General features: G+C 40.6%; 1 protein-coding gene across 2 annotated transcripts in view; it reads left to right on the forward strand.

Moving 5' to 3' along the window:
* The window catches only part of trpm3 (transient receptor potential cation channel, subfamily M, member 3), a 127257-nt gene that overhangs the window by 51802 nt on the left and 57268 nt on the right, over positions 1-18187 (forward strand). For both annotated transcript variants that reach the window (XM_054611584.1, XM_054611585.1), the window contains exons 2-3: positions 14502-14581; positions 17166-17367. In XM_054611584.1, the coding sequence (XP_054467559.1) occupies positions 14502-14581; positions 17166-17367 (282 nt within the window). The remainder of the gene's footprint in view (positions 1-14501; positions 14582-17165; positions 17368-18187) is intronic.

The raw sequence follows: 18187 nt of genomic DNA on the forward strand, positions 1-18187 counted from the left end.
ACTATACTGTGCCTCTTCTGTACAGTGGAGCTTGTCTCAGAAATGTCACAATCAATTATTCATCTGTGCAGCATATATAGGTTATCTTCATAGTCATAATACATGCGTCACTCTGCACTTTAAAGGTGGTAGTATAGCAAAAACAAAAAAATTAGATAGTTTGGAGACGCTCAGCATCTTTATAGGTTTGCAAATCCCCACACAACTTCAGCAAGTCTAGCCTCCAGGAAAATCTTTGAATTAAATAGAAAAACAAGAAAATAAACTGGAAACATGAGACTCAAAAGACACTTGTAAAAATAATTCAACCAATTGTGTGGCACAGTTTTATTTGACACTTACTTTTCTCTTTTTTATTTTTGTACCAAGTTGTTTTCCAGAAATGTGTAAGACACCTCGATAGTCAGTAACAACATGAACTGTCTCTCTATCCTCCGAGTCCATGGTTGTGTAGATATCACATGCAAGTCACATGTTTCAACCTTTACTTTTATTGGCAGCTCCCTTGATAGCAATCAGTGTCATTTTCTAAATGCTGGGACACAGTGTGATGGCTCGCTGTCCCTCCCGGGTTTGTCAGATATCACCTGACATACAGAATCATGTTTGATGGACAGAAGAACAGATAAACAGAAAAGGCCTGATCCATTGTTACAGTTTCTCATTTTCTTTCATCAATATTCACGACTTTTCTATATGATTCAGTCCATAAGCCATTAAGGGAAATATTGTTAGGCAAATATGTAATTATTCTTTGTTACCTTTCTTTCCCTGTGTGTGTGCTCCTGCGCTCCGTGTTGTGTCAGTGTGTGCTGACGCAAATGGGCATGCTCCAGAGATCACCACTCCAGTTCCCAGCGATGCCTGAGGGGCTACGGGAGGGGAGGCACAGGAAACAAGGAGGGGAGGGGGATTGGGGTTCCTCCTAGTTTTCCGTATCCATGGTAACACCATCCTGCCCTGCCAGGATGTGTGTCAGTGGTGCTGAAATGGGATGCAGGGAGGCAGAAGAGGAGATGGAGGGAGGGAGAGAAAAGAAAAGGTGGAGAATTTTAAGAAAACAATGGTGGAAGGTGAAGTGGATAGGGGAGGGGGAGGGGGAAGGGAGTTTGAAAAGATGCGTAAAAGAGGAGGGGAACAAAGTGACATTGGGTATAAATTAGATTATGGAGGGATATTGAAGAAGAAAAACAAACAATGTTCAGTGACTTGAGTTGTACCTGCTAGTTCATTGAGCAATTATGTAATGCCTCTTACATCCCTGCATCTTCCACCCACATGGTCCGACCCCGACACCCAACACACATACACATACATACACACATACACACATACACACACACACACACACACACACACACACACACACACACACACACACACACACACACACACACACACACACACACACACACACACACTCACACACACCCCCCTCTCTGTGGCAGCAGGGCCAACACTGGCACTATGCATTTTGGCTAGAGCCGTGACTTCCTTCCTCTCCCCATCTCTCTTCCTGTCTACCTATCTGTTGATCCAGTCTCTCCTTCTATCTCAATCGTGGGAGACGGATTGAGTTTACCAAGCCGCTAAGCAGCACATCGATTGAATAAAGGTTCCAGAGAGAGGCAGGTGAAGGAGGAGAGCTACCATTCAATACAGAACTAATTATTTGATTCTAGTACAGCAGAGAGTTGTATTTGTGTTGGTGTAATGGGAAGGTCTGGGTATAATATGGTTTCGATACTATAGTTTTTTTTTCTATATGTGTTTAGATTTTGTGTGTGTGTTTGTATGTGAATGATGATGAGGGTGGGCCAGAAGAGGAAACTTGCCAGCTGTTCCCGCTGTGATGGGAACAACAGGGAGGCAGACAGAGAGCGAAATAGAGACAGATATTGCATGTGTGGGTCTTGTATATTTGTGTGACCACACTGTGATTGTGATAAATGGATTGAGCTGCTCCTTTCTGCTTCAACTCAGTAGCCGTAAATAAAAGTCCTGTTATGTAGGAATCCATATTCCACTTGTGTTGCCAAATTAAGATGTTGAATGGGGGAAATATTATGTAATTTTTGGGGGAATGTCGGACAGAGACACGCTCAGCTACTCATAAAAGGAAGTAATTTCTCATTTATTTCAAAACAAAGCATCTTTCTCTTCAGTGCCTTCATTTATTACAATGACATTACAATGCTTTCATCAGAGCTATTGATCACAAGACTATGAACCATTAGATCTCAACAGATTTCTATTTCAAAAGTAGAAAAAAAGGCCTCATGCTTCACAATATGTATTAGAGATGTAAGAAAAATCTGTTTGACATGTCTCACTGCTGCCTGAAGAGCACTAGACTTCCTCACAGCAGGAGTGTGAGTCGCGCTGATGAAACCACGTCTGAATCACTGTGTGACCGCTGTGCCGCGTGAGATATTAAAAATGGATCATTGGCCATGTACACTTGACCTGAGAAATACACCCATCAGACATTGATGAAAGAGACGAAAAGGAGTGTGAACTTAGAAGGACAGTGAGATGTGGTACGGGCAGAACAGATGGGGTCAAAGTCAGTCAATATGAGCCTTTATGGCACGGATCAAATCATCTTTTTGCAGCTTTTTTCCAGAATCTGCAGAATGTCCTTTTTCTTCTCTTTCTGTATTTTCAATATACACACACACACACATTCAAACTCCCTATCAGCTGGAGGATGGTGGAAGCACAAGAGGCAATTTCACAGCCCTTGGCCCAAACTACCTCCACACCTGCAACTTCATTACAGTACACTGGCACTGGTCTACTGCACACACACACACACACACACACACACACACACACATACAACTCAGCACAGTGTGCAACAGCTTGTGTTTTGCCCTTGGATGTGGCACTTCATGATAATGGTGGTAACATGCAGTGTCCAGGTCATATTGACAGTGGTCTGGTAAACAGCAACTCATTTTGTGCAACAGCCAAAGCAACAGACTAATGTGAAGGGTGTAACAGTGCTGTACAGGTGGAAACAACAGGTGGAAATACTTGTCGCCCACATTTTCTATTTCTTAAGCGATTTTAATACGGTCTGTTGTCAACAAACCACAGCTTTTCAGCGGGATTAAGAATGTTGATGTCATCTTCCTTCAATGTTAGCAAGCTACCTCTATGAACAATGTGACAGAAAAACAAACATAACTGTAATTTATGGAAATTACTCCTAAACCTACATATGTATTTGTTTTTTATGAAAAAAAAATTGTTAACTGCTCCGAGCAACTGCTACCAAAGTTTCCATGTGGACTGGAAATAATGTTGTTTGATGTTGGTAAGGAAGAAAAATACAACAAAATCCAAATGAAATGTGAACTATAGTTTTGATTGTACAGCTGCAGGCTACACATTTTTCAGATAATGAAATTCAACTCAACAAAATAACAACACCAAAACTGCACAGCACATCGTAATGCTAGCACACCTAACAACACTACCTGTAGAAACACAACCTCTCCAGTTTCTATTTCATCCCTTCCTCTGACCCCCTACAGGCTGCTCGTCAGGTGTCAATCACACCGCGGTTAACTAAAACACTGTGATCATTACTGACTGCTGTTCCCTGGCTGGTTGCTCCCCTCGTCATTCACTGTGGCTAGCTGCCTCTCACTCTCTCTTTCATCACTTCTCTTTCTCTGTTGGCTTCTCGTTTCTTTTGATGTAAGCTTTTTACTTCTCTGCCCTCATCTTGACACAGACCAAATGGATACAGCTTATCTCTCCTCAGTGTCAGTCTATTGTTTTCCTTTCTCTCTCGTCTCTCTCTCTCTCTCTGTATATCCACTGATTTTCTATTACTGGTTCCTGATTGGTCCTGGATTTACCAAAGATACCCTTTTCTTCTTTTTCTTCTCTCTTCAGTCGTGTCCCCTTCATCTTGTCTTCAGAGTTACTGTCTGTTCCTTGTACTCTCTCCGGCCTTTCTTTGCCTTACTCACCTCCACACTTTCTCTGTCTCACCGGCCATTTTCACACTCATGGCCCCACACAAATTCATTGTCATAACATACATCTTCCCACTTTCTCCCATTCTCTCTCTCTGTGCCCCTTCTGTCTTTCTTTTCACCACCAACTCACCCACCTTCACTTCTCTCACACATCTTATCTCTCCCACCGTCTACCTCTGCCTCTCTCTTCTTTACTCTCTACCCACCCGCTTCCCTCCTTCTCATCTCCTTTCATGCTGACACCAGCCCCCCACTTCCAACCCCCCAAAGTGGGAACCTATCTCCCCCTTTCCTCCCCCTGTCACAGACAGAATGGCCATGCCAATGTTGATTAGAGCCCGCATGGCCAGATTCTCAGCTAGGCTTAGCGGAGGCCTGTGGGAACGAGAGCTGCTTATTCTAGCCTCAGGAGATGGATTGAAAACGACGGGAGCTAAAACAACAAGCATTCACTCATTACACTCAAACATTGAACACACCCGCACATGCGCACTAGTACACTAGTAATCGCATATGAAGGTGAATATAACATGTTCACTGTGATGCAGTTAACTTCAATGTCTTATTCACCCTTAATGGAACTGAGCTAAACAGTTCCTGATACCAGTGCTCTCATTTTTCAAAATGTGACCTCTGTATAGCCCCCTGCATTGAACTCATTGGGATGATTTAATAAAGGTAAATTGAGGCTAGAGATCGCACTAGCACTAAAGTCAGTTGGTGGCCTGCAGTAACTGGATGAATGTAACTGAGAGTTAAAACCCAGAATTTTATAATGACATTGACAAAGAAAGTGTGTTTTTTGTGGATCGGTCACGTCTTGCCCAATCTGCTTAATAAGGTCATTAACACACAGCTGATAAAAGCAACATTAAATGCCTCTTTGTCACTGTGTTTTTTATTTTTCACCTTTTCATTTCATCAGTGTTTGACTCCCACACACAACCATGCTGTTCCCTTTGCCCCCTCTTTCTGTTTCACGTTTTTTATTCACCATTCTCACATAACTTCCCCACAGGATTAATGTCAATCCCTATTTATCCTTTTTATATTGGGCTCTGATTTACAATTACTTACCGAGGACGTGACTTATCGATGGAGGGCACTTAGGTCTATTTCATAGAAAGCCGTCAATATATGAAATGTTGAAGAGGCTTATTTTTTTATTTTTTTAGGGGTATATACTATTTCAATTACATTTCATATAAATCACGCCTACAACATACAAAGCTGACTGACATAAAACTGCTACCTCAAGGATTTTACTCCACATGATATATTTTATAGGACATTATATGGCTGTAGTCGAATCCATAAATTATACACATGTCACTCCATAAACCTGAGTGCAACCTGCCGTAAAGATTAACATCAGAGTAACAGAATCTCATTCCAGACCATTTCAGTGAAGGTCTCCTGAAGGCCATTGAGTTGAAGGGTTAGACACTGGCACTGATCTGGTCATTGATGCTGAGAATGATTAGTAATCATTGAGTTAGATTGTGTAAACCCAAACTTGTTGTATATCTTTATTAAATATTCATGTAAACTGTCCCTTTAATCTGCTACATACATTTCTTTGAAAGTAACCACTAAGGAAGAGAGAAGAGCCAATCGGTTGAGGTGCTTTGTTGCCATTATTTGGCAGGTGGATGATATATAACTGCTGCTAGGCGCTAAAGAAACACATGGACAGGGTTGTTATTCAGCAGATTAAGCTTAAGAGTTGCATTTTGTATTGTGTTGTGGCACTTAACAAATTAAAGGATTTGAATAAATTCTCCATGAATATCTTTTGAGCTTTTTAATGTTTTGAATTTAACTGAGCTGTGTTTAAAATGTGGTTGTTACATGGTCCTAATCAGACAATTTAGGGAGAATGATGAAATTGTGGGCAATTGTCTCAAGAGTCTTCACTTTTTATGAGTCTTTCTGTCACTGGTATTATTAAAAGTATGACAATTCGTCACAAGTTGTTTCAAAAGTGCTGCTTACCTTGAATTTATGATACACTTCATGGAGAATAGAGAGGTGAGACGGATTGGTTTGGGCTGCACTGGCTTGTCTTGTCTGTTGGCCAATTTGCTGCTGTCCTCCGGTCTAGCAGACTGAGGGAGAGCTGCTGAATAGAAGAGGAAAAGGTTGTTTGGGGTTGAGGCTTTCCTCCAGTGTAACACACCAAACAAGAACCCCAATCTGCACCGGGTCATCTTGTGTATTGGCCATTTTGCTATTTTGCACAATAGAGTAGTGGAAAAGATCAGTTTAGTAGTTAGCACTTATCTGTGTTGTGCATTTGCCAATTTTTGTAACTTTCATCAGTCCATCAGTCCACAGAAGAGCTGCTGAGTAGATGTGGGAGATGTTGGTTTTGGACTAGAGGTTCACGGGTCCAAAGATTTTAGACCGAAAAATGTACTACCTGTAACAACAACCAGACCCTTCTATTATCTGAAAGCTAGGACCCCGACCACTGCAGAACCAAGAACCCGAACCGAACCCGGATGTTGGACACCGACCCGATCGGCACTGATTTCAAAGCTGTAACAAATAGCCTTCTCCCCTGTGCCTGGCTGTGATGCATACAATCCATCCTCCTTGCCATGAAAGTTGGAAAATACACCCATGTTTTTTGTAATCCCTCTCTTGCTGATTAAAACAGCATGGCTAATCTACTTGTTACTTCAGCTTACAAGTCCAATTGCTGTCATAGCGACAGATGACAAAAGCGACTCTTTCAGAATCAGCATTGCAGTTTAGTCGCATCTATCACAAAAAAGATAACTTTGAGTTTTTGCCTCGTTAACATAAAAATGATTGATCGTTGTCACTGCTGCTAACGTTAGCATTGCTATCAACTGGGCCCTCCGAGTATGACCTCTGCCCTGTGACCCTTCACCTCCCGAGTAGGGGCACTTGTGACACAAAGGTCATCTGAAACAAGTGGAAGGCTCATTTTGTGTGTTTATGTGTGTGTCAGAGAATGACAGAGAGAATGAGAGAGATAGTATGAATGTTTGTTTGTTCCCCATACTCATGCCTGCCAGCTACACTCCAGGAAGATAAACTCAGTGTTTGCGTGTGTTAAAGTCAGTGAGTGCTATTTCACTGACATAAGTGGTTCTTCTCCTTGACAGGATTGCATTTAAAGGCAATGACCTCATCCTTAATGCAAACATAACTACATGGTGCTGGCATTGCCCTTTGCAGGTCTGGAATAAGCATTGAGTTACAACCTTTTTTTGTTTACCAATGCATTGACTTGTGAGGGTCATTGTATATAATATTGCCCATCTCTTGGGTTATATGGTGTGCATGGTTTGCTCCTGGCTGCTGTTGTATGGGGTTACAAAGGGACTTGATTCAGGAGAAAAACAAATAAGAGAGAAGGGATAAACAGAGATGGACCGAGGCACTCAGAAGGACATTAAGAGAAGATAAGTGTAGTAGAGATGGAAGGTGAAATGGCTTTGCTGAATGTATTTTAACTTAAGTGCAATTCAAGTCAAGTCTGCTCAGGCCAACCTGAGTCCAAGAGCAAGGCTAAAACAAAACCAATACTACTAAACAATGTTTTTGCATTTCTAATCTTCGAAACACTTTGACTGCTGTGTTGTAGACTGATCAGTCAGTAATGCCATTTGTAGGGCTTCAGATTTGCTCAAGTCTCAACTGATAGAGACCCATCTGTTCTTTGTTTAACAGTTCTGCATCTTCTTCATTTGCAATTTCCATATTTTAACCAACTCACACATCCCAAACTATCACATCTGGATTTCTTCATTGCATAAAAACATCACGATCACTTGTGTAGACTCGGCGATGAGAGAGGACAGACCAAATGACCTCTGCTGAGAAGCTCATCTCATCCATTAGGGGGTACACGTGTTTATTTGTGCGAAGGAACATCATTACCACGTAATGTTATATGCCTCGTATTTCATACTCATTTTACAAATTGCAGCAGTTCACAGCAATTAACCTGGTGATGTCTAATAATCCTGTTGTAAAGGGCGGAACACATGCATCAAGTCAGACGGCATCTTTGTGTGTAAAATTGTCATACTGACACCAGCATGCACAAGAAAAGAGACGCGTTTAAACTGAAAACTGTTCCTCAATTCTCCAAAAAATTTAAATTCTCCTCCATTGTTTATGGGAAGAGACTGATTTGTTGCACAAAGCATTCTGGGAAATCTGCAATCAGGTAGATGTTTTGGTAGAAAAGAAGGAGGGTTGATTGTAGGACAAGTGGACGTCTGGGCAGGAAGGATGTGAGTTTATGTGAATTGGTCGTATAAAGAAGGGCTCCATCGTTAGAGTAAAGCCTGCTTTTGAGGTTACACTTCATAGATTTAACTTCACTGGCTAGAAAATAACATACTTTACTACATATCAATATCATAAAGAAGCTGCATTTCAGTGCATGTTGTTTTCTTGCATGTGGCATCATAAACCTCTTCCTTCCAGTGTTTATACATTGGCAGGCCATGTGTTAAACAATATTGTTCCACTCTGTGTGTCTGATTGCAATTTTTGGGGCATAACAGATATGTTGCTAAGTATTTCCGATTAAACAGTAGATTCAGTTGGTCACAGGGGACTGATGTGATCTGCTTTTAACCATTTAAAAACATATTGTTAGAAATGCTTGGCTATCATTAGCAAGACAAATAAAGGCGTTACCATAAAAATGCTCTTGTGCTTCCATGTGCTGAATTTGCAGACACTATTAACATGATAGTGCAGCTTTTGCAGACATAGAAAAAAAGTATTAGGGCAAATAGAGTGTAAAATCACCAAAACAAAGGTGTCCTCTCCATATAAGGATGCTTGTATGTTTCCTCTATAATGTATATGTATTTTACCACAAGAGCAACAAAGTCTGTTAGTGTGCAAATGTTGGGCATTGAGCTATTTTTTTAGAAAGATACAGTTTATATGTACACGTAATGTACCTCCCAGGCAGCAATCAAGTGAAGAAGTAGAAATGTATGACCTTACCATCCTCACTGCTTGCTCATATATATGCATTTATTTGTTTGTGTGTGTGTGTGTGTGTGTGTGTGTGTGTGTGTGTGCGTGTGTGTGTGTGCGTGCGTGTGTGTGTGTTTTGATTGTGTGTAGTTTATCATATTTGCATACACACACACCTGGCTCTGGTGCTTTGTAGCATCTGGACTGTCTGGACTCAGGTGCTCTCCTCTAAGCACTCTGGGTCTGTCATTACACTTAATTCATTACGCTTTTATTCACACTGAATCTGGGGCATTCGCTTTCATTCACATTTTGTTGTTGCTGTATGTGTGTTTTAGATTAAGAAGGATTAGAGTTTTTGGAAAGTACATTCTCTTTCCTTTCTGTGGTTTTCCATCTTGTGTATTGTTAGACTTCATTTAGTTCAGATTACAGACTTATGTGCCAGTTTCCCCCACTGTTAATTAAACCTGGTCAGTATTATGAACAGGACCGTTAATCCCTTTGATGAAATCAGATCGAAAACTGCCCCTGTGCTATAAAAAGAACAGCAGGAAAACTGCAAATGCAACAGCAAAAACTCACGTACACGAATGTGTGTGTGTGTGTGTTGGGGTGTGTGTGTGTGTGTGTGTGTGTGTGTTGTGTGTGTGACTGTGTGTGACTATGTGTGTCTCTCGGTGCTGGTGTGTGTGTCATTTAGGACAAAATAAGGACGTTGAGCAGGCATGTGAATGTCATGTTGCTCCACCTAATAGGCTCTCTTGCCATTCAGACTCCCTCTTCGGTCTTGATCTCTGACAGAAATGTGGCTGAAGGAGATGAAGCACTCTCTCCCTGCCCCCCTCGCTCCATTTCTTTATTTCTCTAACTCATACACACAGATACACACACAGACACACAGCCACAGACACAGAGACACACACACAGCCTGACAGTCTACTTTTAATTTTAATCTAAATCAGGTGAGGTGCTTGTAAAGAAAGTGGAGGACAGCAGCTAATTCTTAAGGGACACTGTTTCTAGAAGAGGCTACTGACCTTTACGTATTTTGGAGGGGACAGACATTATTGTTGTATTCCCTTAAGATAGTTTACCAGCACTGGTATTGTATGAAATCTTTTTAAAATGAATTTCTTAACTCGTATGCACAGACACAGGTAAAGATTATTTTATTGGTGTTCTCTCTTGCTGTGAACCTTCAGCACCATGAACACACAACCACTCATGCACACGCACACACTCTAGCCCACACATACCAGCAGTGCTAATAGTCAGAGAGAAGACCAGTTTGCCAGTTGACTGAGAGGGGGCCTGATCAAGTTAGCTCTGATCAGTTTCTTTCAGTGATCTTAATTTTAAGTCGCTAACACTACAGTCAACCATGGTTTTGAAGGAAAGGCTACATCAATGCAGCCCATCACATAATACAGGTGAGTCATGAAAACCTTGTGTCACAGTTTTGGTTGATAAACCTTTGAACGACTTTTTGTTATTTGTTTAATTTGTATTTAAATTGTACTCAGCATTTCTCCATCTGTGGAAATCAATTTCTGTTTTAAGCACTTTTCATTTGCTCCTACTATTGTTTTTGCAGATATTTTTTATGTCATGCAGTGTTTTGTGTTTGAGATAAAGGAGTCTCTTCAGAGACTCATGTATGTATGCGGGGGCTGCGTCTGAGAAAATGTCTATTTTCGAAGATAACAATCTCTGGTCTTTATGTTTGTCTTATTTCATCTGTTTATTTTAAGATGAATGATTGAAAGTAGAGCTAAAATGCAATACCGCCTTGTAGTACCACAAATGAAAGGTTGTTTAAAACGTTACAAAAACATCCTTGAGATACTCATCCATAAAATGTCCTCATCCTGGACCATCCTGATGAATCTTAAATGTGTTAACTGTCTACTGACATTGACTGTTTAACAAATTTGATAATTATCTTGAGTTACGATATAATTCTTGACCTGTGACGTAGCAAATCAAAGTGAACTAAAAGAAGGAAATCAAAAACGCTCTTCAGCAAGGGAAGCAATTTGTCTCTTTTGTCACTGAGATGGTGGTGAAACAAAATGCAGTGTAATGCAATTGAAGAGTTGTACAAAGAGGGGAAGATAAAGCACAAAAGAAAAGGTGATGATTTAGATGGAATCACTGTTCGGAATAGGTGTACCGGAATATGAAATGGAGATGGTCTGGGTATCTTGATAGTAAGAACAGTATATTTTAATAATTCAAATACATTATTGTCCATAAAACTAATGTTTCTATGTAAAACATGCTTGATGTAAAACTGCTACAAGCTACCTATATATCTTTCTAAAAGCTGATTCATTCATGTTTGTAATAAGGAAAAGCGCAAAAAAGGGAGAGGAAAAAGGAGACTGCAAAGGGATTAGGCTGTTGATTGGATATGGTTCCCAATTCAGCTCCCTGCCAGTGCCAATAAGAAGGAGGAGATCCAACAGTAAAGAAGGGGGAAGAGAGGACAAGGAGGAGTTTGATTGTTATGGAGTCAAGACCCCGAACAGGCTGTCAGATGCTGCTCACTTGCTGCACAGTTGCTCCTCACACACTCACACACACACGGCTGGTGTTTGTGTGTGTGTGAGTGTGTCCCGGTGATAAATCTTAATTACACAACGGAGTGCAGGCCGTGTGCCATGTCATAATACCATGACAAATCTCATAAGCAGCACTAGAGAGCGTGAGAGGAAGAGGGAGAGAGTGAGTGAAAAAATGTGCACAGAAAAGAAGGAGAAGCAGAATTGAGGCAGCACAAAAGATTGATATTAAAGGGAAGTGAATCTTTCTTCTGGGGTGAAAATACTTTGATCCTTCTTTTAAGGATTTAGTTAGAGACCATAAAAGGCTTTTTGTGTTGCGTGACAGTTTTTTTAATTTTGCCATCAGCCTTGTCAATACTAATTAAATCATAAAACTGCATTTGCTACCATTGAGTGGATCTAGTTTTGTCCCCATGAGCTGGCGGATGAATACACAGCTCTAGCATGTCGGGGAAAGAATGGGGCGGGGGGCGTTTTTGTGGCCCGCTGAGTCATAGTGGCCAGGGTGAGCTCTAAAAGCAGCCCCCCAGACCCCCAGAGTAATGGTTAATCGTGGGAAGTCTGGTGTTAGGGTAAGTTTGCCTGTGTGTAGGCCTAGCCTGTTTGTGGCCAGTTGCGGTGGGTTTTGGCGTGCCGTGGTGTGACAGGGCCAGTCAGGCGGATGCGGCGTGTGTTGTTGTAGCCGTGGCGGTGGGGAAAGCCTAGTACAAGCAGCTCTCAGCTCTGCTGGCTGGGAGAAGAGCCGGGGCAGCTCTCCCAGAATCAAAAGCAGAAAAAAAAAGCTCTATCCTTTTGTTTTCATGTCTGTTGTGTTCCCTCTGCTGTGGGTTTGGGAGTCTGGTCTGTGTGTCCTCCTTGTTGTCTGTGACTGTCCCGTTGTGACATTAGGTCCTATGCTGGACCCTTGCGTTGTGCTCCGTCGCTACAAAATATGCCACAGACAAGGTCTACTTCCTGGAGCTGCGGTGTCATCCCAGGAAGTGTAACCTTTGAACTACAAAGCGCTGACCAGAAAGTAGTAAATGACAGAGAGTAACATTCTCCTAATCACAGAACATGTACATCCACGCTTTATGTAATACACTGCTGTTTTGGATGAACACAGTTAATGAACATACAACAACAGGTAAAGGCATGTCATACAGAGCGGGAAAAAACCTGAAAGATATTGTTCTGTTATGCAAGGTCACATAACCATATGTCCCTAGCCTGATGGACCAAGTTGGATGAACTCTGTTCCAGTCTGGGTCTATTGGCAGTAGGGAGATTAAATGTCACAACTTTATCCACCAGCTTTTCAGTATTAAGAATGTCTCCTGTGTTTTTTACACTTATAAGCAATGATTTCAGTATGAATGACACAAGCAAACTCTCTTTTTGATTAATCAGTTTTAGTTTTGGTAAATTAACATGTTAGAATTTGCGTTCGCCAGGAAATCTGATCATAGTCTACCAATCCTGAGTGTGTTGTCTTTTTTATTTACTTTAGCATGTGGTCTTTTCTGGCTGCAAAGACTAAAAAAATCTGTGTCTTAATGGAAACTGTCGTTCGCTTAATTGTACCAGTATCTTAACTATTTGTGATCTTCAAAGGATTTGTAGCAATAACTGATGTTGATGTATTCCTTCTTGTCAAACCGAAAGAAACTTAACGGTACAATAGGTGACATTTTAAAACTGACTTTGCTGAACAGTACTTTTTTTTCTTTAAGCAAAAACAACATGGCTATTCTTGCCCTTTAGTTTACTGCTATTTTCAACTGCCCAATAGAGGACAAGTCAGAGCAAGCAGCTACAACTAAAATATATCAAACAAACCAAAGAAGGGACACCCAGGCTGCCAAGTCTCCTGCCATGTAGTGTGGTGCCCCTTTAAAAACAACAAGCCGAGATTTATCATAAAACTCTGGATAGTTTTCTTTCATATTAGCTCTAAGAAGGGTTTCCTTCAGTACATGCAACATATTTACTTTTGGCAAACAGTGATCTTTGTTGATATGTAACAAGTGTTCATGTATGTATCAGTGGAGACATCTGTGCAGATGTGTTTTAGTGTTAAAACCTGTGCTATTGCTTAGGCTCGCTCTGTGTCTCTGACATTGTGTTTGATGAAGGGTAATTGGCTCCAGTCAGGCTCTCTGTCACTCAGACTTGCAGCAGCTGCGACTGCAGAGCATCATGGTGTCACAAATACACCATTCACCTAGCTGCATTATGCTGAAAAGTCTCTAAACTGTAGTATGAAAACCAAAAATGCACTAATTTTTGATGCTACAGTAGCTTCTCTTCAGGCTCTGGCTTCCCAAGATTCCAACAGTTTTCTGTGAAGGACATGTGTTTATATAGAAACACATGCACACATTTACTCATATATGTACACATACACTCAGCCGGCTGAGTACTAAGAGTAACTAAGGACTGGAACTCTGATATAATTTACTTCCTGACTGCATTTAACGTCCGCTTTCTCCTTTCCTTCCCAACTCTTCATCTCATCCGGTTTGGGCTGGAGTCACTGAATAAAATAAAACATTTCTGTCACAGTGTCTTCAGCGTTTGAATTATCCGTAAGGGACTGTGCCTCCACTGTGTATGTGTGTTTGTGTATGTATGCCATTGCAGTCTGTGATTTCTGTTCTTAAACCAGGCCTGGATGTAAAATTGCCAACTTTTCTTTAAATTTTAATAAGTACTTAAAAAAGACTTCAGGTCCAACATTTCATAGTGTATGCTCGGTTTGCCATCCCCCAAAACTGGACTGCTGCTTACACAGAATAGACAGTGGGAGAGAAGCTCAGACCATGAAAGAAAGACAAAAAATGAAACACTTTATTTTACAGGTGAACTCGTGATTTCTGTCTGTTTCTTTCAGTCTATCTGCTGGCTCTCCTGCAGGCTCAGGTCACAGAGCCATTATACGTCAAATACTCACTGATTTCTTCTGTCTTCATTTCTGCAGGCACAGAAATCGTGGATAGAAAGAGCATTCAGCAAGAGAGAATGTGTTCATATCATAGTGAGCGCCAAAGACCCCCATAGGTGAGTAATACTGTATGTGAATCAGGAAAAATATGAATGCATTACTTGGTGTGTATACCTGTAAATTACATTGTTCTTAGTACCAGCTAGTCATTTTTGTTTTGAATTGTGGAAGAATTACCTAAAATAAGTATATTTATTAGGAGCTTAAGCTGCTTCATTATTTGCTATAAAAGCTACAAGACCTTAACGAGTGAGTTAGTCAATGTGACCTCACATCTAGCAGATTAAAAGCCCTGTTTCACTACTGACCTTTTAAAACATGCCTCAGAGTAATGTCACGCTGGCCTCTATTTGCATCACAGTTAGATGCTCTCCACTAATGAGCTAAAATACTGACATTACACACTTTAAAACCACAAATGTTAAACCCAGCGCCAGGCCAGTTTCATTCTTTCATCATTTTTAAAGGTTACTAATTTAACCAATACTCAAGGTGCGTGCTCCTTAGCAATAGAGCATTGTGTAACTGGGAAAGTAGTTATGATATATAATAAAACTATAACATGATTGTAATGATAAGAGCACTTCAACAAAATGTGATGTAGTTTTGAGAGAGACACATCTGTGCTCATTATCTCAAACATCTCCTCTCATTCTGCTCCACAAAGTCACACTGACGTCATCAACATCTTTACCACAGCTGATGTTGTTGCTTTGGTTGACAAACTCACAGAGACAAGTCTAATTCCTGCAGAACTGGCCCTCACACACACACACACACACACACACACACACACACACACACACACACACACACACACACACACACACACACACACACACACACACACACACACACACACACACACACACACATAATTGAAATGGCACTGTTTGTTAGGTAAAGAGAATCAACATAACTTGAGGAAAGGGGGAGGAAGCCAGAAAAAGGGGGAAAGAGATGTTCCGCAAGATAAAATCAACTTTTCTCTTTCTTGTCATAAACACTTGTGTTGACGATTACAGCAGAGGGAGGCAAAGTAGCTTTGGTAAGAGATGACTCCCACTCCATCCTCTAAGGTTAAAACACAGAATATGAAAGCTGCATTCAGTACATCTGAATAAGCAAGTACTCGGGTAGGAATACTACAATACATATAACTGTCATTCTGCTAACTCCTCTAGTTGCTGAAAGGGAGAAGGAGAGGAGAACATCAGGGAGCCAAAACCAAAAAGAGACAGAGCCAATAAAAGCTTGCAGGAGCCCACAGATCCTTCTCCTCCTCTCCTCCCAATCAGGAGATGAAAGTCAGATGACAAGCTGTCACTTCATCCTTGCCCACCTCTTACTGTTAAGCACATGACTATGGCAGCTCTCAAGCTTTTTCTCACCATGTGTTGGTCACACACAACATCTCTCTACCTCTCTCTCTCTCGCTCTTCTTTTTATTTATTGATGCTACAGTAGCTTCTCTTGGGACTCTGGCTTCTCAAGATTCCAGCTATTTTCTGTGAAGGACTGTGTTTATATACCAATCTTTCTGCCTAGACTGTTCACATTCATGTTTGAAGTGACCCATATCTGATATCAGTGTGAACAGATCTCTGCCCTGAAACGCTTCACTTGCACCCAATTAATGTCACACACATGGGGGATTGCCCATTGGTCCTAAAATACACATCAGAGTTATTGGAGTCCAGTGACTGTCAGACTCTGTTAACATATTTCTCTATTTAACAGATCTGGTTTCATGACTTTGTATGACTCTTAAAGAAAGACTTTTCATTTCAGCTGATATTTAACTTAAACAGCTCTTCTGTGAATTAAGTTAAATAAACTAAAGTAATATGTGTGATGTTACTGTTTGACATCAAGAAACACCGCCATTTAGTACGTTCCATTCAACTTTTGTAACAGATGATTTTTATTAAATCAAACAGTTGTGCTCTGGGTAAAAAATGAATATATCAGATGAACTGTGAAAAATCTGTTTGATAAGATAATAGATTTACAATTCAAACAACTGATGACGAGGCTAATAACGTTTTCAACTGTTTCCTACTGTCGGAGGAAAACATATTGTTTAAATTTAGCGGAGCAAAGCTTACCGCTAAACATCTACTCCTCCTTAAAAATAATTCATGATTTCTTACGACACATAAACAAAATTATATACTTATTCAGCATACTTAATTTAACATAATTCAGTATTCATTTTAGCTCCATGTAAAGTAAATAAAATGTATCTTTTCTAGATAATGCTCATCTGCAATTAAACACAGTTTAGACATCTTTTGTAACTGCTAAGTGAAACCGGACGAAAAGCTTTATTTTTCGGTAACACACATATTCACTGTCGGATAACCAATGATGCACTGAAGTGAAGTGTAATGTGGAAAAACGCACATGAATCATGCTATGACCGTTGTCACATTGGTCGCATGGCCAGTGATAAGATATTGGATTTAGGACCACATTTGAAAGTGGCCCAGATCTGATAAGAAAAAACAGATTAAGGTGCACATTCTACCCCCCAAAAAAAGGTAATCTGTGTCACGTAAGAGCAAATACAGCGTATTTTGCCACATTTGCTTGTAATTTGAACGTAGCCTTACATGCACTTTTACTTTCTCCTTACAGGTGCTGTTGTGGTCGTCTGATAGGTCAGCATGTGGGCTTGCCCCCGGGCATCTCATCCAGTCAGAATGATAAGGCAGAGCGTTTGGCTAAGAATGACAGCCTGTCGGAGAAGTGGTCGATCAGCAAACATACACAGCTCAGCCCCACTGATGCCTTCGGCACCATTGAGTTCCAGGGAGGAGGACACTCCAACAAAGCCATGGTGACTCTCATGACAAATCTACTGTGTTGCATTTTGTCATTGTCCCTCTTGAAACCTTGCTTTTTGATAAAGTCCCAAGGCAAACAAGAACAGAACAACCTGACAGTTTAACACTAAAATACACATCCAAACAACCAGTTGTCTCTGTACATTTATAAGGTTTTGACCTCTGATGGTATTGCTTCATTTTGTTAATGTTTAGGTGTGGTTTTAAAACGGTACAGTGTATAAGTGAGATGTATCAGTTATCAAAGATAAAGGAGGTTGAGTGGTCTGCTGAGTATTCTGTAAGAGGAGGAGTGTGACATTTTCCTCAACTGCAGTAAGCTGATGCAGTTTGACAGCACACAGTTTCAGAGAAGATAAGTGTGAGACGCTTGGCTGATTGAGATGAATTCAGCTCTTGGTCTGGATGGCACAGTTATACCACAATGGGAAAATTGGTTGAATATATTTATGATAGGCAAGGTTTTTTGGCAATTAAAACATTTCATCCATAGTCCAAATGAAAATGACTTATAATTGAGACTCGAGTCGCAAGTCTTTCTATAGCGTTCTGATCCAGCTTCTCTTTCAGTTACACTGTAAAACTCAAATTTAAAGGCATCACACATGTGCAATGCAATCAAATGCATCATATCAGGACTGAACAAAATCAATCTAATGAGTGTAATCATTATGTAATTACATATAATTATTGATTAAAAAGCTGCATCTAAAGACTGCAGCAGATAATAATCTGCATGATTGATCGATCCATTCCAAAAGTACTGTAGTCTGATTGTGCATGTTATTCACACTTACACCATCCATGATAACC

Source organism: Anoplopoma fimbria, chromosome 13, assembly GCF_027596085.1.
Source record: "Anoplopoma fimbria isolate UVic2021 breed Golden Eagle Sablefish chromosome 13, Afim_UVic_2022, whole genome shotgun sequence".
Classification (NCBI taxonomy): Eukaryota; Metazoa; Chordata; class Actinopteri; order Perciformes; family Anoplopomatidae; genus Anoplopoma; species Anoplopoma fimbria.